The sequence below is a fragment of the Chaetodon auriga genome, chromosome 1 (assembly GCF_051107435.1).
Source record: "Chaetodon auriga isolate fChaAug3 chromosome 1, fChaAug3.hap1, whole genome shotgun sequence".
Taxonomy (NCBI): domain Eukaryota; kingdom Metazoa; phylum Chordata; class Actinopteri; order Chaetodontiformes; family Chaetodontidae; genus Chaetodon; species Chaetodon auriga.
Window position 1 is genome coordinate 15,487,081 of NC_135074.1, and position 21,281 is coordinate 15,508,361.

General features: G+C 40.5%; 1 protein-coding gene across 1 annotated transcript; it reads left to right on the forward strand.

The window, feature by feature from the left end:
- The first annotated feature begins 191 nt into the window (after positions 1-191).
- ddx21 (DEAD (Asp-Glu-Ala-Asp) box helicase 21) lies at positions 192-8,009 on the forward strand. Its single transcript, XM_076726445.1, has 16 exons — positions 192-343; positions 1,573-1,797; positions 1,939-2,073; positions 2,177-2,252; positions 2,433-2,611; positions 2,715-2,832; positions 3,032-3,217; positions 3,383-3,528; positions 3,892-4,041; positions 4,290-4,451; positions 4,735-4,854; positions 5,103-5,176; positions 5,433-5,592; positions 5,852-5,986; positions 6,678-6,722; positions 6,892-8,009. Exons 1-16 carry the CDS (start codon positions 260-262, stop codon positions 7,147-7,149), a joined length of 2,253 nt encoding a protein of 750 aa, XP_076582560.1. The 5' UTR covers positions 192-259; the 3' UTR covers positions 7,150-8,009.
- Positions 8,010-21,281: the final 13,272 nt, after the last annotated feature.

Sequence of the window (21,281 nt, forward strand, 5' to 3'; positions counted from 1 at the left end):
TTGTCTTTAAGTTCTTCCTTTGAGGGTAGAATTCACAGTAATCTACGGTGGACAGTAGCGTCTGGAGGTATTTAATGTTCTTGCTTGTGCGAGCTAATGGCCTGTCTGTCTGTCTGTCTATCTTATCTATCTATCACTTCTATTTCTATGTCTGGCTCGTGAACACCCGTCCTCGCGCAGCGTTGCGCGTTCCTTTCCGTCCGCGTGCCCGTAGGTTAGCCTGTGTGTCTACGCAGAGGGTTTCCACCTAGGAGGAGAAATGCCGACAAAAATCATCTTTGAAAAGGAAGATCAAGTCATGGAGGAAGCTGTGGACACTGTCGCGGAGGGTAAACCTCTAAAGGTGGGCAGAGTGGGTCTTGTCGCTCTAAACAGACTAAATAAACCGTGTTGCTAATGTGTCGTCCTGCCTGGCTGCTTCGTGTTTGACAACACGTGGCTGAGCGTGCTAACCGGACAGCTAACTGCTCGGAAGCCAAGCTAAGCTAAGCTAGGTTTATGTAGCGACACGAGTAGTCACATAGCCTTTACACAGAGATATGTGACGACAGTGATGTGAATTAAAAAAGCGAATGTGATCCACTGCTAAGGTAATGTTAGCAACATTGTCAACGTAGCCATTTAATCGAGCTGGAAGGTCACGTGGCACGCCCGCGTGTGAGTGAGCCGATGTGTACATCACGTGGATTTACGGGTTCACAGTGTGGAGGTTTGAAGCATGCTGCTCACACATCTGTGTTATCTGCGCTGTGGGCGCGACGTGATGACGTGCTATACAGCTGAGGTCCTCAGCTGTTTCAGGATAGGAAACAACATGCTCAACAGGAAAATACACTATTTCGCTTCATTCAAACTTCCAATTTCAGAGGTCGTGAATGAGGGTTACCGCTTACCTGATATTTATTTTGGTTTACTGTACACTCTATAGAGTGTCAATAGATATGAGAAGTATGTATAAGAAGTCTCTAAAGCCAAATTAAATTGGAGCAACAGTCCAAAAATGACTAAAGGGGTTTTAGAAGGTGGTATGAGCAGTACACTTCATGTGGACACAAAAAATATGATTAGGATCTGATAGAAAGTAAGACCCTCTCTAGGAATGTAGGTGCTTGTTTTTTACAAAGAAATGTGGAAAACTGTTAGTTCATACGAAATAATATTTGTACTTAATAACCAAAATGTACATCGAAGCATACACAGTTCTGTTAGTGTTTCACTGATGAACTAATTCCAGAGTCATTCAATCGTAATTATAATAATCACTAAATCATTATGTGATGTTGAATTGACAGTGCTTTACTCATAAACCCAAAATCATTTGGATTCAATTCAGAAATGTGCTGCAATTTTTCAGATAATATGTGACAGATAAAATGTGTTCTTTCACCACAGTATATTATACCAGACATGCAAAATTAAAAGATGTTTGTCAGTGAAATTGTAGTACAATGAAATGAAAGCATGAATTAGAAATGACTCACTGACGTTGAACTTTGAATCTCTGCGCATTGTTTGGTTTAAATAAAACCTCTTTGCTTTTATTGTTTCTGTTTTTAAAAAAAACCAATAAAGAATAAGACCAATGAGGGCAAGAAGCTGAAGAAGAAGAAGCAGTTGGAGGAACAGGAGGAACCTGACTGTGAACCTCCAGCACCAAAGAAGAAAAAGAAAAAAGACAAACTGGCAGCGGACCAAGTGGACGAACACGTACCTGAGGCCACAGACATGAACGGTAACAGTAATGGTGTTGAAACACCAAAGCAAAAAACGAAGAAGAACAAGGACGGAGACACAGAGGTGAGAGCGGTGTTGTTAGTTTGAATTTGAATTTATCTCAAACTGTATTTATTATTCATTGAGTTGTTCAAATGGTGAAACATAAATCCATTCTCTCTGCTCCCTGTATAACACTGTCTGCACTTTTATTTTGCGGTGTAGAAAAAAAAGATGAAGCAAAACAAAGCAGAGGGAGCAGCCAATGGACATTCCACCCCGAACACCCCCGTGCAGACGCCCACCCAGACACCGTCCCCGTCAAGTGAAGAGTCAGCCAGCGACAGCGATAAAGAAACGGTAGGACTGGAAGGCTCATAGTGTACTGTTCTGAGAGAGACATGAACAGTCAGCTGCAGTGTGAGGTAACAGTCACACAGACCGACTCTGTTTGTTTGTTCAGGAGGAGACACCGGAGCAGAGGGAAGGGGCCTTCTCCAACTTCAGGATCTCCCAAGTCACCATCAACAAACTAAAAGGTAAACACCATATTTACAGACTTTATCGTGTACCTCTGTGGCTCGAGCAGATGTGTGTTTTTGGTGTGCGCTGAATAACAAATTGCCATGGACCGTTTTTTTTTTTTTTTCTGTCCTGTCACCACACGTTCTACCCTCTCCTCACCCTCTGTCACCTCTCTTTCTCTGCCACTTTCTCAGCTCGGGGAGTCTCTTACCTGTTTGACATTCAAGTGAAGGCATTTAATCCTGTATATGATGGAGAGGATGTAATTGCCCAAGCCCGAACAGGAACAGGAAAGACTTTCTCCTTTGCCATCCCTTTAGTGGAGAAGCTCCAGAAGGAGTCAATAGAGTTCACCAGAGGCCGGGCTCCCAAGGTGCTTACACAGACACCACCATTAGCTGAAAATAGAGTCCCAATATCAGTTGCTCTCTGAGTATGTTTGTGTGTGACTGAGTCTCTTCTCCATCTGTCTGTAGGTCCTGGTGTTAACGCCAACCAGAGAGTTAGCTATCCAGGTGGCTAAGGACTTCAAAGACATTATCAAGAGACTCTCTATCACCTGTTTCTATGGTGGAAGTTCGTACAACCCACAGAGTAAGTCTTATTCTTGTGGAAAATCATTAAAAGAGTCAATTTATGTATAGTGATGGCTTCTTTATACTTAATGTTGTTAGAAAGTTCTTGTCAGATTTGAATGTCTTTTTACAGCTTATTTTCTGTCCCCTGTTTTAACAGCAAACTTTCCATATTTATATTAACACTAACTCTTCTTCACTCTCCTCCTCCTGTTTAGTCGATGCTATTCGTAATGGCATTGATATTTTGGTTGGAACCCCTGGTCGCATCAAAGACCACATCCAGAACCATAAACTGGACCTCTCTAAACTGAAACATGTTGTTCTGGATGAAGTGGACCAAATGTTGGACATGGGCTTTGCAGAACAGGTTGAAGAGATTTTGGCATCATCGTATGGGAAAGGTAAAGTAAATCTGCGTGTGTTTGTCCTCATGCATAGAATACAAAGGTGTGTGTGTATTGTCTTCAGTGTGTAGAGTGTTGGAACTACTTACTTGGTAGTCAGGGTTGTATGTTCGGTGTAGTGTGGTTATGTATGTAAAACAAAACGTTTCTGCTCCTCTCCAGAAAACGGCTCCAACCCACAGACTCTTCTGTTTTCGGCTACCTGCCCCCCTTGGGTCTACGAGGTGGCCAAGAAATACATGAAGCCAGGGTGCAAACACATTGACCTGATTGGCAAGAAAACACAGAAAGCTGCAACAACTGTGGAAGTAAGTGTGTGTTTGTGTTCGTGAGTGTGTGCGTGTTAGCAGAGGTCAAAGAGGTGAAGGGTGTGTGATGGGTGCAATCTCACAAGCATTACAGCAGTTTTAGCTCTTAGGCCTCGGTTTCTCAAAGTTGCCTGTAAGCACAGACAGTTAAAGTCCCCGAGACTGTAAAATATGCTCACATATATCTCCATCAAGACAGCCCAGCAAGTTCATTTGCAGTAAAAATTGGTGTATTTATCATCGTCAACACCAGTGGAATCGTAATGAAGTACAAGTTTAAGTCTGCCAGCTGGATTAATGAAAATGTCTCTCTCTCCCTCTCTCGCCCTCCCTCCTGCTCTCCCTCTCTCTCTTCCTCTGTAGCATCTGGCCATCACGTGCCACTGGTCACAGCGTGCAGCCGTGCTCGGCGACGTGATCCAGGTTTACAGCGGCAGCCACGGCAGAACCATCGTGTTCTGTGAGACAAAGAAAGAGGCCAACGAACTCTCCATGAACGCGTCCATCAAGCAGGTAGACACACACTTACAGACGCATACACACACTTGACGATTTGTAGCATGATCAACTGACTTTTGTCTATCACATAATGTGAGAAGAATAATTTGGGAGTTGTGACAGATTCATTCATTAGCTGGAACTTTGGCTTAGCTTTTAGCACTTTGATGTGTCAGTTCCGCCATATCGATATCATTAGAAATGGAGTGTTGGCAATTCTCTGGCGTTCGTTTCTCATTTTGTTTATTTTTGTGTGTTTTCAGAGTGCCCAGTCCCTCCATGGTGATATTCCTCAGAAACAGAGAGAGCTGACACTGAAGGGCTTCAGGAACGGAGCTTTTGAGGTTCTGGTTGCCACCAACGTTGCAGCTCGTGGGCTAGACATCCCTGAAGTTGATCTGGTGATCCAGTGTTCTCCACCCAAGGTATGATGTGCTGCCAGTAATCAAGTATTTTCTAACACGAGTGTATCATTGCATGTATTGGATGTGCCATTTCTTTGCTTTGTAGACGTGATAATTTACATTCGTAAATATGTTCTGATGTTAAGGTGCAGATTCCACTCAGTTGTTGCATTGAAAATTGGAAAAAACTCATAAGATGAATAATAACTGCACACTTTCTTAGTAACCGTATAGAATAAATTACGACCCATAAGCGCCTGTCACCTTTCTCTGAAAATGTTTCTGTCTCTGTGTTTGGTGTCAGGATGTGGAGTCATACATCCACCGCTCAGGGCGTACAGGCCGAGCAGGCAGGACCGGAGTCTGCATCTGTTTCTACCAGAGGAAAGAAGAGGACCAGCTGCGCTATGTAGAAAACAAAGCAGTACGTCTCCCTTTAAATTCAGTCAAAGTAGAAAACCACAGAGGAGCAGAGAACGACATGTTAAGTTGTTCGAGCAGCAGTGTGAAAATATAAAACGATGCCTTCAGTCACTTCTGTGCTACACATGGGACGGAAATGGACAGTTCCCTCTTGTCAGAAACAGTGTGTAAAATTGCATTTTACTACTTAGTTCAGATGTTTCTATATTGAGAATCAAACTAAATACATTTTGTGTGGGATTCTTTCAGGGCATCACATTCAGACGAGTTGGGGTTCCCACTGCCAATGATATCATCAAGTCATCAAGCAAAGATGCTGTCAGGTAGAGTGAGAGACAAGTCAAACTGTATATATTGTGTTTTGGAAGTATGAAACTGCTGTCATTGATGGCTATTTGAAACCTTGGCCTCCGGCAGCCTCATCATTTGGTTAATGATGAGGACTATGATCATTACTTGGGAACGTATTGGCCTGGTGTGTTCACTGACATTACGTAACAGTGGCCCCAAGAAGCCAAGAAACAAATTTGGTGACAGAAAACAGTCACATTGTTCTGACTTTGTCTTTATTGTGTCCAGGTTTCTGGACTCTGTTCCATTCACAGCTATCGGGTACTTCAGAGCGTCAGCTGAGAAGCTGATTGAGGAAAGAGGAGCAGTTGATGCACTAGCTGCTGCCCTGGCTCATATTTCTGGAGCCACAAGTCTCGAGCAGAGGTCACTGCTCAACTCTGATGCTGTGAGTTTGTTTTTTTTGTTGTCACAAACAACCGACACATAACACACTTATACACGCAGATATATTCACACAGAACAAAAGATCTGAATATACTACTGAATAACAAAACTGTTAGTGAAACACTAGCAGCTCTACCCTTCAGCCTACCAAGGTTACACAACAACTGCAGCATGATTCAAACTGTAACAGGCCTTGGACACACACATGCCCACCTGACCGTTACATTCTCAACCTAACTTGTTTCTGTGTGTTTCTGCAGGGTTACACCACTGTGCAGTTGGTGTGTTCTCAGGAGATGCACAATCTGGGTTACGCCTGGAGAACCATCAAAGAACAGCTTGGAGAACAGATCGAGAACCACATTCACAGGATGACCTTCCTCAAAGGCAGAACAGTATGTACACAAACAAACGTGCATGTTAAATACTGTATGCTTTGAGGACACATGTTTTTCTATTTTACATCACATTGTATTTTAATATTAGAGCCACTGTGGGATGTTTTGAGCTTCAGCTTGTCAGATTCTATTTTCATTAGCTGAAGGTTGTGATCTCTATTCTGTTAGCAGCATGTTTGATTTGGTGTATGCGCGAATAAAATTGAGCATGGATGTTGGCTGCAAAAAATTGGGTCCAGATCATAGCCAATGAGTGCTCTGGTTTGATCGCACTCAGTACTGACTTGTCAAAAATGCCCCCCACGGTGTCCCCACAGTCATACATGAAAGTAATACACTTGGCAAATGAAAAAGTAAATGGGGAAACCTGGTGGTTAATAAAAATGAGATAAGAACCAGTGCTTCAAATCCAGCTCTGTGCGCTGAACGTTAACACTTAAAGTGTGTTTAAATAAAAAACATTTAAATCGATAAAATAATGTATGATATAATAAAACTAACAATGAAGACGAATCAGTAAAGATGTAGAAATTAACAGCAAGGAAACAGCAAAACCTCTATTAGCAAGAAGTAAACGTGTGAAACGTTTCTGCAGGTGTGACCATGCCTGTTAGCACAGCAGGTACACGGAGTGACTCCTCTCGCCACAGAAACACTCACCATCTCACCCTTTTTGTGTCTGTCACAGGGAGTTTGTTTTGATGTCCCAGTTGACAAAGTCAAGGAGATTCAGGTGAGAACAACAGTGTAAACTCCCCATCTGTTCAACACTGTTTATATTCTCCTCAAGATGAAAAGAGTGAGAATGAAAAGTAAATATTTTGACAGCATCTCTTGTAGTAGTTGACAGACTCTGCTTGTCCTGCTAATGTCCTTTTTCACCTCTCATGACCCCTAAACAGGAGAACTGGAAGGATGGCCGCCGTTGGCAGCTGACTGTAGCCACAGAGCTCCCGGAGCTGGAGGAGAAGCAGTTCAGTAACCGTGGCGACCGAGGCTTTGGCGGTGGTAACCGCGGTGACAGAAGAGGAGGGTTCAGAGGTGGGAGGCGTAATTTTGGCGGAAGCGGTGGCCGTGGTAACAGCTTCCGGAGCGGCGGTGGCTCTGGCAACAACAGAGGAGGCCACAAACGCAGCTTCAGCCAAGCGTTTGATTACTGAAGAGCCGACCTGTGGAGACCTGGTGCACACCTTTGACCAATGACCAATGAGACTAGACTGACCCTCGTTCGGGCCCCCGCTGATTTTTATTGGCTGTCAGCAAGAGAGATCATGTATGGCTGGTGGAGTTCTCCAACAATCTCCATTCAAAGCTTTCAGATATTCATTACATACTTAAAATCACCAGTTTCCACTTCCTGAAAACAAAGTGAACATCCCATGTTATCTGATGAATCAGATTTATTGCCACGCAGTCAGATCATATTTTCTGTGTACGGTATATTAACACTGTACCGTTGGCAGCCATTTTTTTAATGACCATGTGATAATGTGTGCATCTTTTAGGTGACAGACACCTAGTTGAATCTCATGAAATGACATGTTCTTACCAGCTTCATTATCTTGAGTGGCATAGGGTTTAAAACACAGCCTAATCACCCTCACAGTAAATGTTCAGCATTATGTGATGATATGAAATGAAAGCCTGAATGCGTCTTCCACTGAGGTCAGGTGTTGCTCTTTTTATACTTGGTGTTTGGGGAACGGTGACAGCAGTCAAACCTGAGCCTTTGTCCACAAGTCTGACCTAACGACTTGTCAACACACTACTTTTGATGATCACACCAGATGACTGTGAGTGTGTGGTACCATGCACTGTGCTGTAGAGAACAGTGATAAAATGGGTGTTAACCTTTAGTGTTGTGCTCAGTGTTGGGTTGCTGCCTTACCCTCAGCTTATACGCTCTCCCCAAATATATATATTGGATGATTGCTTTGCAATTGCCTCTATTTAATAACTGTGTCTACTTCTTCCATTCATTTGAATGAAATGACTTATTCATTAAAAAAAGGTCAATTCAGGTTGTGTTTTGTCTTTTTAAAGGGGTGTGAAATAAGCATATATACTGTATTAGTACAAGTGTAATTTTCAAAGTTAACAGCTTTTTGGAACCTGACACTTTTCACTCCAGAGGGCCTTAAAGAAGATAGTCATAAGACCGTGAACCAATAAATTTAGTTAATCTATAAAATTATATGTTGTTAAGCTGGGACTGCCAGGAGAGCACAGCAGACTGAGGAGAAACTACTGCACAGAGAATGAATTATAATAAGGTCACAAGAGGTCCCACTACCCTCTCTTCATTTACCCTCCTCACTAAACCCCCTGCAGTACAGGGGTGCTGGCTGCAGTGCACTCAGCTTCTCTGACTCCACCCGTACAAACCAGGGAAAAAAGTGTAGCGTTATCCCAACATATCCCTGCATTATGTACAGAAATGATACAAATATAAGCTGTGGTTACAGTTAGTATAAAAAGTTTCAATGATTAAAAAGTGAATGAAACTTACAATGTTGTCTGCTCCCTGCTCCGCCATTTTTTCTTTTCCCTTTTGATCATAGACTTGAATAAACAATAGAAAACCATTTCCAGTCAAAAGACAGAGAATATTCTTTGATGGATATGAGCTGCTGATAGTGAGTCAGATCTTGTCAGCTTAATTTAGATGTGTTTAAATGCAGCTCATACATAAAAGACTTTATTTTTGACATTTATCTTAATCAAATCAGTGGTTTTCCAGGCAGTTTACCTGAATCAAAGAAGAAAGTTGAAGATTGATGTGTTTTGTTACAAGTGGTATAACATAAATGGTAAACAATTATGCCGATACCATCTTTATACAATATCAAAGAGGCAACACAGAGTAAATTACAGTAGAAACTAGAGCATAGGTTGAATAATTGTTTAAAGTTTTCCTCACATTATTTCATGTGCAAATATTGCACTTAATCTTTGAAGGACTGGCAATGAGAGCAACACATCCATCCAGCTATAACTGCTTATCCTTTGCAGGGTCAGGCCGGTGTTGTCAGACTGGGTGATTTGTTCTGGTTTACCGTGAGTTGGCCTGTTTTTAACTACATTCAAAATTACAGCATTTAAAATGTGTTCAGAAATTTTATTGCTTAGTTATGTGAGCACATCCAGTTACACAGCACAACTGATCACTTGTTTTTCATTGTCTTTAAAGAAGGGGGCAGAAATGAAAAATAGTTTTATAGTTGCAGTGTATGATACAGTCTCCAATCTGAATTTTAGCACACTTGTGAACACTTGACTTGTTTTGTTATTATGACATATTGAAAAGTTGTCTGGCAACACTGGTCCTGAGAGACTGGAGCCGATCCCAGCTGACATAGGGCGACAAGCGGGGTACACCTTCTCACCTTCATTCAGGTATTTTTTAGCAAATTAAAATAATTTGCTTCCATCTTCATTCAGACTCATCAAAAAGGATTTTGATGCAGACACACAAGCAAAAAGTTTCAAGCCTCCTAAATTAATCTAATCTGGACAATGTATAATACCCTCTATCTTAGACTGTCAGTTTGGATAAGGACACTCAAACTGTGGACCTGATGTATTCAACCAGACATCAAATAAAATAAAGACAAGTCTAAAAAGTTAATGCATACAAATAAAACACTGAGTCATTAAAGGCACCCCTACCTGATATCCCACTGTGTGAAAACCTGAGCTCACATCTTAATAATTCCTCATTTGATATTGTCAAACAAAGCCTGGTGGCTCTGTTCTAACTGATTTCCCTTGTTCCATTTTGCCTCCCCAACTGGATAATAGTCAAATCTCACAAGCTGAGAGGCAAAACAGCTGCTGCAGAATATCTGAGGACTACTTGATTTTCTGTGACATCAAGATTAAGACATGGCCTGTCTATAAAGACTGGCATACAGGCTACCCTCTGCTGTTTGTTCATTGAATGTGCCTCATTTAAATGCATTGTGAAAGCTGGAAAAAGAAGTATTTGAATGCCAGCCCTTTAATGGTAAGAGACCTGCTGGCTGGTAATGCCAGGCTAATGTGGATCCGAATAAAGAACATAATCAGAATCTGAGCTTCTTCCACCACTGCGTGACATAAAATAATTAACATTTTTGATGTGCTTGGACGGAGAACTCCATGTTAGTCATAGGTGGATTTCAACAGCTGACACCCAAATTCACATCACCCACAATTAGGTAGCAGCCGAACTGTAAATCAGTCGTCAGTAAAATCTCACAGATGTCTAGAGAAACCAGGTGTATCCTAATATGCAAGCTACTATTGTCATCCTGTTAAAAAATGATCTACCCTTTTCTTTGTTGTAATCATTTTGCTGTGGCTATTGTGTCATCAATAGTGCACTGTGCATAGTAGACTTGAATCACCATTGCACAGTGTATTACTAGGGATTATTAATGTTTATATTTATGGTCCTAGCTTCAGTTTCTGGTCAAAGATTTTAACATATAAACAATGATGTCTTCTGTCGGGGACACAGCTCCCCCTAGAGTCCAAATATGGTAACTCTCAATCAGCTCGTGTGGTGACAGGTGGTATTGCGCTGATGCGAACACAGGTCAAGTCGACGTTGCTTGGTAACTTCATTACACCGGCAAAGTAAGCGGTCAAGACTGTGAAAAATTTGGGAAGGGAAACGACTGTGGCCTCTTTTACTATAAAATTATTAAACTAAATTACTATTAATAAATTAAACCCTGGAAAATTAGCGAGGTTGTTCAACTGAAACAAACTGGGGAGTAAACAAGTTTTCCAGCAGAGCTAATGACATCAGATAACGTTTTTTTTTTTTTTTCGAGGCTAAGTTGTTTAGCTAGCTAACGTTAGCTAGCGTCAGTTACAATCTAACCGCCAAAAAAGAGGAATATACTATTACTCCCCGACTGGACCTGCGCCTGGCTAACACCTGGAAACTGAAAACGCATTGGACAAGCAGTAGGCACAGTTTGAAGATAGGTGACGCGGTTATCTAACGCTTTGTCACAACGGAGGACGGCGGTGGTGTCGGCGGTAACTTCGGTGAGTCAAACACAGCCCCCCCTCTCACTCTGTTGCGTTCCTTATTGTAAATGATCAGCGAATGGGTCACAGGGTTTTGCTGTGTGTTATTTTTGACCGTTGGTAGCCAACGCATGAATCTGGTAGTTGCTTGTTGATTGTTATCACGCTTCCTTGTCTTTTAATTTGTGCGATATGATGAGTAATTAGCTTTGATAACTACCTTGCTGAGGAATAGTGCATGTATATTAAGCCAGCTGTCATGCATTGAGCGGTGAAGTCGGAAATTTACTCCGGGTCAGTTTTAGAATAGCTTCCAAAATCCATAAAAGATATTAGTCAGACACTGGACAAATAAGACACACCCCATCATGGTGTATTTTAATGCCTCTCTTATTTCATATTAATATTTTTATGGAAAAATCAGCATTATTTTTTTTTTTCTTCCAGTAGCTTCCATATCATGTGACCTAGCCACTCCAAACCAATGCATGATTGTTTTACTACTCTAGACAAACAAGACACACTCCATTTTAAAGTCACTTTATTTACAAACGGGATATTTCCAGTTTCCTTTTTTGGCCTTTTCCAATGCTGTCATGTCCATTTGCACACACTGGGCATGGAACCACCTCTCACTGTCATCACAATCTGTTTCTATTCAAATTCTGAAGAACTGTTTACACACAGAGTGCCTCACAGACAAAATGACACTTATCTGTGCATCTTTATCCTGTTGCTCCTGATCCACTTGTCTTGTGTTAACTTTTTTGGCATGTGGACTTTTGGGTTTTGGTAGTGTTTTTGGTGGACTTCATCTTGTACTGACCAGCAGCACTGTCTCTGTTATTCCACTGTTCTTCGTGGTCATCATCTGGTCTGCTTGAACTGAATGTTGGAACGTTTATATTCAGAATCTGCATTGGCAGAATATGTTGCTCAATGTGTTCAGTCCCTTCTATGGAGCCAAACATTTTAGAAACAAACTCCACTGGTTGCAGGCGCTTCTTCCTCTGCAGGATGTAGTTTTTCACCAAGCCAAACCAGAGCTCTACATGGCAGTTGGTATCCCCAGTTTTGTCTGTTTTGTCTCTTCTTTCACAGCTTTTTCCATGCTGTGACAGATCCCCAAGCAGCAAACCACTCCACAATGGGAACATCCCCATATAGTTATTCAGCAGCACCTCAATGACACCAGCACAGTGGTAATGGTTTTCTGTGTCAGCCGCATCTTCTGACAGGATGTCACACTCTGCCTGGTCCTGTCTGATTTGAAAAACACGTGTGAAAGGTGACTTTCCAACAATGCTCTTGGCAGTTCTCAAACTAGTGTTTTCCTCCTCTCCCATTACATGCCCACTTTCTATCATCTTCATGTGCTGTGTTTGTAATACGCATTTGTCAAGGTATGTTTTACTCTTTTTAACTAAGTCATTGTACTCCCCTGCATCAAAAAGGACACATACATGATAAAAAACTGTAAGGGCCTGCGGGATACTATCTCCATTTTTTTTGCCAAATGCTTGTGAGGCCGCCTTCATGATATGGGCCGAGCACAGATGCAGCACAGTGAAGCTGGGAATCAGTTCAGTTTGTCCAGACACTATTTCAAACCCTGGAAAGGTACACTGTAATGTTGTCCTTGTTCAATGCTATAAGCACACTGTTAAACAAAGCCCAACTATAATTTGTCTCAAACTGAGCTATTTGTCTTTTTGCTGTGTAAGACAGCTTCCTCTTAAATTCCACGAGCCAGTGGGAAATGGCTGGAATAGAATGCCTGTTGGAGATCATTTCTGTGACAGGCAAGGCTTATCCTTTCCCATGCCTGGCAAAACTAGAGCATAATATAATACTTGTTTATTTTGATCAGGGATTTCCTGTACCATACCATCTGTAGCATCAAGGTAGAGGGTGACGGGTGATGTTCAGTGTTCAGCTAAAATCTTTATTCCAGTGTCTGTGTGTAAATGCACAGCAAAAGGATATATCTGTAGGTGCTGAAGATAGCCTTTGGATGATGGATGGCTGCTACTCTCTTTGATCACTTTTTGTGTCAACATGAGTTCAAGCAACACGACATTATGGAGCTGTGCACACTTACTTTCTTCAGAACATCTTTGGTGAGGCCTCATGTTCTGTTACCAGCCATTAACTCTGTGACAGGCATTTCTCTCAATCTAGGGTAATAATAATTGCTGACACCATTAGATACAGCTTTGGCAATCTTTTCTCTCCGTAGATATTTTGCAAGTCTAAATCGTTTTTGATTTTTATGGTGTGTAACTTCACCAAAGTGCACGACTTTAGAACATATTTTTTTATCCATTGATGTTGGCATACTTTTTTTGGATAACCTGTGGGCAGCCTTGCATTCATCAAATGTGCAGTGTGCTGAGGCACAGAAAGGGAGAATCTTTCATACGACTGTCACTCATCTTAACATGCTGGCATTTGAAAGTAAGTGTACAGCATGGATTCTTTTTCAGAAATTCCTGATAAAATAGCTTGGAAATACACAATGATGAGGTGTGTCTTATTTGTCCAGTGTAGTACTAATGTCTGATATGGATTTTGAGTCATTAAATCACAAGACATGGAAGCTATTGAAAAAAAAAACAGCAACCATGAGTGAATATCCGTCGAATATCCAACTTCATGCCAACTTCAGCTCTCCTGCTGCTCATTTAATTTTCTAGGTGGCACACTGCCAGAGTTGGTCTGTCATTATTCAGATGCTACTCAAGACTGATCTGTTTGCAGCTAGATAAGCATTTCAGCCTCAGTGTTCATGTGAAAGTAATACGTATGAATAAACATGTAAGTCATGTATCTATATAATACTTGCATGATTGTAATTTTATGGAAACAATTTGGTTGTCTTGAAAAAGCTCAGTACAGTACCTCAAATACACAATGTAGACATGTTCATACTCAGTGCCTGTTTTTAAGAGGGTATGTGCCTCTTGGCTGCCTTATGTTTTTTTCCTCATACTGACACCTCACACTATACTGTATATGCTTTCTTTTTGAATCCCATTATTGTGCTTTCTATATTTTTTGTAATGATTAAATGTTTTTGAATGCCTTTTATTGACACAATTTCCTATATTAAAACTCTTATTTTAATTTAGATTCTATACACCATAATGTATGTGATTCCTTTCAGAGACCATAGAGCATTTGCGTGGCAGCTTTGTGTTTTTGGTTTTGACGCAAAAGCCACTTTACTGCAGTGTCATGATGTTTGTGTGTCTGTGCTAGCTGTCATTATGATTTGGTATTTGATAGTCAGGTTGAGATTTGTGCATAGCTGCTCTTGTTAATTCTACATTACTTGTTCTGTTTTCAAGATGACAAGTCTGTTGCCAATTTGATTCTCTTTCATTCACAGTGTTATGTTGGGGGGCCCAAGTGACATAGTGACTTAAAATAATCAAGTCTCTGCAAGTCTTGTACCTGACAACGATTCCAATTAATTCCCAGCAGTTTTATGTGTCTATATGTGCGACTGTTGTTACTTACATCTTCTCTCTGTTTGTAGTGTTTTTCTGTGCTGTGACAGGGCACCACATGGATCAGAGTGTACAGCCTGCAAACAGAGAGACACCAAGATGAAACACAAGTAGAAAAAATATGGGAAAATGAAAATGAACAAATAGAAGAACAGTAATACCAAGAACAGCAGGAGATGTCATTATAATCCTCCATAAAAGCAGGAATGTATTAATGCAACATTTCCCTGCTCATGGTGGGAGGAAAATATTCAGTATTTTAAAATCTTTGGTATTAATTCTGTGTCACTGAATTAAACTTCCAGTATCTGAAAGTTAGATTTCTGCTTAGTTTTCAAGGTCAGTCTGTGAGTTTGCTGTGAAGCTGTCAAAGTCAAGAGTTAGTTGAGGGGTAGGATTACAACTAAAGTCAGTGCACCATGTGACATGTCTATCAAGTACATGTACATGTGGCACCAACAGACCCACATACTGATGCGGCACGCAGCAGAGGAAGCTTTCCTGTGCCAACAAAACCAGCCAAGCTTGCATTGCAGTATGAAGTGTGGAGATATTGTTAGGTCTGGCTATGTCAGACGACGCAACGCCGACTACTCTGGTTATTTAATTGGCTTCAAGTGAGGCCTAATGATTCCACAGTTTATCTTGACTGTCCCTCAATATTAAATACTCCAACACTACTCCAGTGTGTGGGTCTACAGTAGAAGTAACTAGCCACATTAGCCATGGAACATGCACACGGAAAATTCAACAGATTAACCACCAAACAGTAAAGCAACAAAAAAAAGGCAAAATTTATAGTTTCTAAGTGTGAAGTCAGTATTGATCCATTCTTGAGCTTCAGTTTTGAAGCAAATCCTCCTTTGTACTGGCCCTCAAAGCAGTTTTAAGTAATGATGACAATGGTTAGTGCACACATATGGCCTAAGAGTTTTCCAGTTGTAGCTGTGGAGACGTTTCCATCAAGTTAATCCACTGGGTCCTCGACTTCCTTGGACAGTGGGAGTAGATGAAGACTTTTTGCATTGGTTCTTGCAGCCAACAACAGAGAAATTGGTGTGCATTGCTTGTAATGTTACTTTCAACATTGACAATATTGCAAAATCCATGTTGTGGCAGGTCGTGACCCCGTTGACGAAACCAGTATACCACGCACCCCTAGTGTTTGTCTGTGTGTGTAGTTGTAATTGCTCCATGGCGAGGACAAGTTTTTAATCAACAGTGTGAAGACATGTTTGGAAAGTGAGGAGATTTCGGCTTGCTCTCAACTTCAAAGGGCTGTTTGAAGGTTAAGACTTGATTTCAAAGGTGCAATGTGTGGTTTGGTTCTCAGAGTTAGATATTCTCTGAGAACATATTCTGGCTCTAGACGCTGCTTTTCCACACTGATGGTGGATGACCTTCCTCTCGCTGCTCTCCTGGTTCACGGCTCTTCTGCCTCAGCCTGCTGTGTTCTCACCAACAGTCTCCCAGTGCTCTGGGCTCTCAGTCAGGGCACAGTCCAGTCACCTAATAGGGCTACGAGCTGACTAGGTGCAGCTTGTAGCTACAGCCAACAGTAGCTACAGCAAAAAGCAGCAGTTAGTGGTTACTCTGCTGCCCCGTGTTTGTTCGGAGCAACCTTTGACAGGTGGCCAGTTTCTACAGATTATACCTTTTAAGGGTCAGGTTAGAACTAGGTAAGGATTAGACATTTATTTGTGATGGTTAAGGTTAGGGTAAGGACCTAGATAAGAGGATCCTCACAAGGATAGAAGTACAAACGTTCGTGTGTGTTTGTGTGTGTGTACGTACCTGTGATATAACATTGGCAGAAACTAGATAACGAGTAGAATAGCAAAAGACAACAGGAACATCAATCAGAGAGGCTCTGTTTCTCAACACAAAATGACAGTAATGGTGATTACTTTATGCAGGAGTTACAGCAGTACTGACAGACATTCAAAAATATGTCAGTCTTTAGCTTTTCTGTCTTTTTTCTGTCTTTTCTGAAGTTTTCATCATAAGAAATATTAATAACATGTCAACTTTAGTGCCTGTAATGTTAGTGGGGAAAAAGTATCGAAATGTTTGAGTGTGCTTACAAAATGGACAGAAATTTTGTCAGTCATGTCAAGGCTCCAGAAAGATCTAAAATGTCCCATGGTTTATTGCTCATTGACATTCCCATTCCAAACAAAACTAGATGTATGTCAGAAATACCGTAGTTGGTCCACCAGACATGACTTACAAATTATTTTTCAAATGTGAAATGTCCTGTTCACCAGAATTTATCCTAAATGTTTATCTTAAGTGTTAACGAAAAGGTAATATTGGTGAGCGTGCTGCATTGTCAATTTTTTTTTCATTTTTAAACTCTCAAATATTGATTTTGACCTACCTTTCCAAATGTAGTATTTGGCTCTAATTGTAATATATATCCTCAATAGGTTGACGTAAAACATAGGAAAGCAAAAGAGCTACACATGAAATAAACAAAGTCCTTATTTTGAGGGTTACCTCAAACTTGTTTAGAGCACAGTTTGGATTGAAATGACTTTTTATCTCATACTTAGTTGGAGGAAATCTTTTCCTTCACTTTCTCTAATGTCATGGCATGTGCACTTCAGGAACACAGGGGCTGCGAGTGGCTTGACAGTGATCAGAGTAAACAACACACCAATCACAAGAGGAATGTACATACATGTCATTTTCTGTTTGTCTTTTGTCTTTGGCCTTTCTTTTTCTGGAGTAGTTCCCTCAGTAGGCTCGCTCCAATACAGACTGATTTCTAATGGATAAATGAAAACAAACTGTACAGAATTCATGCCACAAGCACAAAGAACCTGACTCATTTGCACAAACAGTAAAGACTCAGACCCATTGACTTGGTGACTTCCCCCAGATGTGTTTTAGTATCAACAACAAGCTTCAAGTAGCATTCGATTAGCTTGTTCTAGAAGTGTTGTTCACCTTACACACACAGAGATGCAAGCACACATATGTTTTGGCGTTTGAACGAAATGGGTCAAATCAATTCAGTAGCTCCATTTTGCAAATTTTGATTCACTGAGATCATGAAATAATGTTCCAGGATGATTACTTTTTTATTGATATGCCTTCATTAACATAATCATTGACAAGCAAAGCTAAAAACATTGACATCTACATTTTACTTCATGGATATGTTGGTATAGAAAAGCAATGTTAACGAAAAGAAAACTGAAATAGCTAAGCTATTGCTGCAAACGTTTCACATATTATTTCAAGAACAACACATTATTACTATTTTTTAACCAAATCAACTGCTTATGTGCTACTGTACTGTTATTAATATCTTATTGACTATTACTCCTCCAGCTTACTTTCAGACAGAACATGCTCAGACTCCACTCTATTAAGAGTGTCTGATAACTTTAAGACCAACTCCTGATGCACATTTTCCTTATTTTTGTTTCAAAGTGTGTATCGGACGACATGGAAAGCACAAAGCCACCACTAGATGAGAAGGTGGAGATGGGCGGGAACCATGGGTGGGCTGGCCGCTTTTGCTTTTTCAATGTGGAGTATTGTGTGTAGGTTGATGAGCAAAAAATAACTGAATCCATTTTAAGATGAGCCTGAAACATGATAAGATGTGGAAAACTTAAAAGTGTCTGAAAACTTTCTGTATACACTGGATGTTGACATCCTTCCCTCCCATTAGGCTGCATTCACATTCCAGCTAAAAGTTTGTCAGTACTCAAACACCTTTTCCAAACAATGTGAGCTGTCGAGGTGTTTTTCTCCAACATGGAACCTGGAGCTTGCAACCTACATACAGCTTGTGTTTGAGTACTCAAATCAGAACGCGTCATTGTTGTTATGACAGATGGTAAATCTTAAATCATTTGTCTGAGACAGTTGTCATAATTAGGGTGGCAGATTTACAGAGCCAGAAATTGCATGGAAAAACACAACTGAACAATGGAAAGAAAGTGAAAGAGCTGACATGACAAATAATTAGAGAGACACCTCTGTTTAGTCACAACCTGAAGACACAAACTGAAACTGAGCATAACAATCGGTATGACATCCATTATTATTGCATATGTTCTGTAGGAGGAAGAGCATCACAGCATTCTCTTTCTGCTTCACCCGCTTCCTATTTCTAATTTGCGAAGACATTTCAGCATGGGTATTAAACAAATGAGCTCCTTTGAGCTGACAGACTTTGAAAGGTACATTTTCTATGTTTTTGTTAATCAGTGAAGCAGTGTTTTGTTGTTCATGGTGTAAAGAACTGTGACACTCAGCAGCACCATCTATAGGGGGCGGAAAGTGAGTGCTATGATGCGATTATGAAATGATAATTGAAGAATCTTGATGCTACATTCACTTTGATGCATCTTCATGCATCAAAAAGTTTGATTTCTTTCCACGATTTCTTTTTTATCTATGTGCACCTACGTGAAAATAGTCACATGGCAGCTATTTGACTGTTTACTCCTGTCTCCAGATGACGTAGTATAAAGAGCTACAATGTCTGCATAGGGTGGAGGTGTGGTTGATGGCTGGGTCAGACACAGGACTTTAACCGAGAGACAAGGATTCGAGTCCCATTTGAAACCAAAGGTCAATGCTGACTTCGATGACATATTATTATCAGTTTTTGGTCACAGATTTAAGCACCAAATCTACTTGGTTGGGTTTAGAAAGTGAACACGACGCATGTTTATGTTTGTTATGTTTCACCATCCATTATGTTCAGTCATAAGGAATGTACAGCCGTACAATGAACCATCTTAGAAAATTGGTGATAAAATGTCCAGAATTGGGTTTAAAATGTCTGATTATTGACTTTTCTGCATGAAGCCATGATCTTTCAAGACAGAATTGCAATGCATCAAATAAATGTTTTTTTTCCCCAGCCTTAATCTTGAGCCTGTGAATTTTGAATTGATGATGGAGATCTACTTTTTGAGTGCATACTTGTTTAGGATGGTATTAGTCATAAAAGAGAGAGGCAGACAGACAGTGTTGCAGATTGAAAGTAAATTTTTAAGAAAGTTACCGGCAACTGTGAGAATGAGAAGGTAGATTGGGAAAAGGATTTTCCATGTTTCACTCTGTAGTCTGTATTTTATCTGCAGAATGACAGATGCAGTACAGGCTCCTCCGTTGGTGAAGAGATCAGTCAGTACATCAAACTGAGGCATAACTATGAGCACCAGGGTTGAGGTGTCAAGAGACACCAAACACTCAATGGCTAATCTGGACACGATACAAGGGTGCACACCGTTACATTTGCAGACAATATTTCTACGGACTGCAAGTGGGTGAAAGCATCAAATATAAGCATCACAGTTAACTGGGACTCACATTCATCATTTTTTTAAACCATACTGACACTGTGGTGGTTTTATAAATGCACTTTTTTTCAAGGATTGGCTTAACAATCAGGAAGTCAAACTACTTGTTGCTTTTCCTATGTATGTGGTTTGCTGAATGTAGATGTTTCCAGTGTGCAGTGATTTTGAAAACTGCAAGAAGCATGAATTTCAATTTATTCAAGATGCTAACTTATTTGAACACCTGTCATACAAGAAATACAGCTGATTGACCCATTGGCGTACTATGGTCAAGATCTCTCTGTCTTTTATAGAGAGACCGTAAAAGAGTGCATTTGACGCTGTCATTTGTTTTTAGTGCAGTACTGTCCTGTGTGTAGCCGCACTTGCATATACTGTAAATAAACAGAAGACTGGGGTTTCAAGGCAACCCCTCCCTGCTTCCAGGTATTTGTGCGGACGACTTACTACTTAAGACATCTCATTGCTTTATTGTCCTCATTTACCCTCACAGTTCAACAGGTTGAACTAAAATCAGTTTTCTTTGAAAACATAGGGAAACAGACAGTGATATTTAGGGAAAGCATTGTTTTATATTTGAGCATAGTCCTGTGATTCATCATCAAGAAAGAGAGAGAAAGACGAAGGCAATGAAGTATTGAAAGGAGGAAGATGAGAAATTGAAAGGGAATAGAGGCAGAAGCAGACTGGCAGAAAATGCAAATACATGTGCACATGCAGAGTTGAAGATTGATAGAGACAAGATGAAAATAACATCTGCAAAGAGGGAGTTTGGTACAAAGGGATCAAGTATTCTAAGCCCTGGCCTAAAATACATAGAAGAAGATAGAAATAGTGTTTATGCTTCTTTGTGGACAGGCAGGCAGAGACAGATAAGACACACATTTTTGTGTCAAGTGTTGAAGTTCTTGATGGAAAAAAAAGTTTGAATTACAATCACTGGACCAAAAATTAATTTTGAATTTAAATTTTCATATAAATAATGTGTTTTTGGTGTTTAAGACTCATGTCATATGCAGGTCATATACACTGACAACAGTATGTAACAGTTGGTGAGATATTTCTGATGATGCTGTTTCCAGAAGATCGGTTCAAATCAAATTCCGCGTAACGTTATGTCCCGTCCATCCATCACTCGGAAATACATCACAATACAGAAGGTAGATGCTTTCAACATGTTGTTTCATTATGGAATAACTTCCAACACTGATGCCAGTAAGAGACATACACAGTTTGAACAAGGTCCTATTCTGCTGCTTTGATATACTGTGTGCATATTTTCCTCTCAAAGAGAAGAAAATATGCACCAGCCGACACTGTGACTGACCAAAAGAAGGAAATAAGCAGCGCCTACAAAAACGCCAACTTCATAAAACAAAGAAATCACGCAACTGACAACACTGTTTGATGGACAATTAATCAAATCAA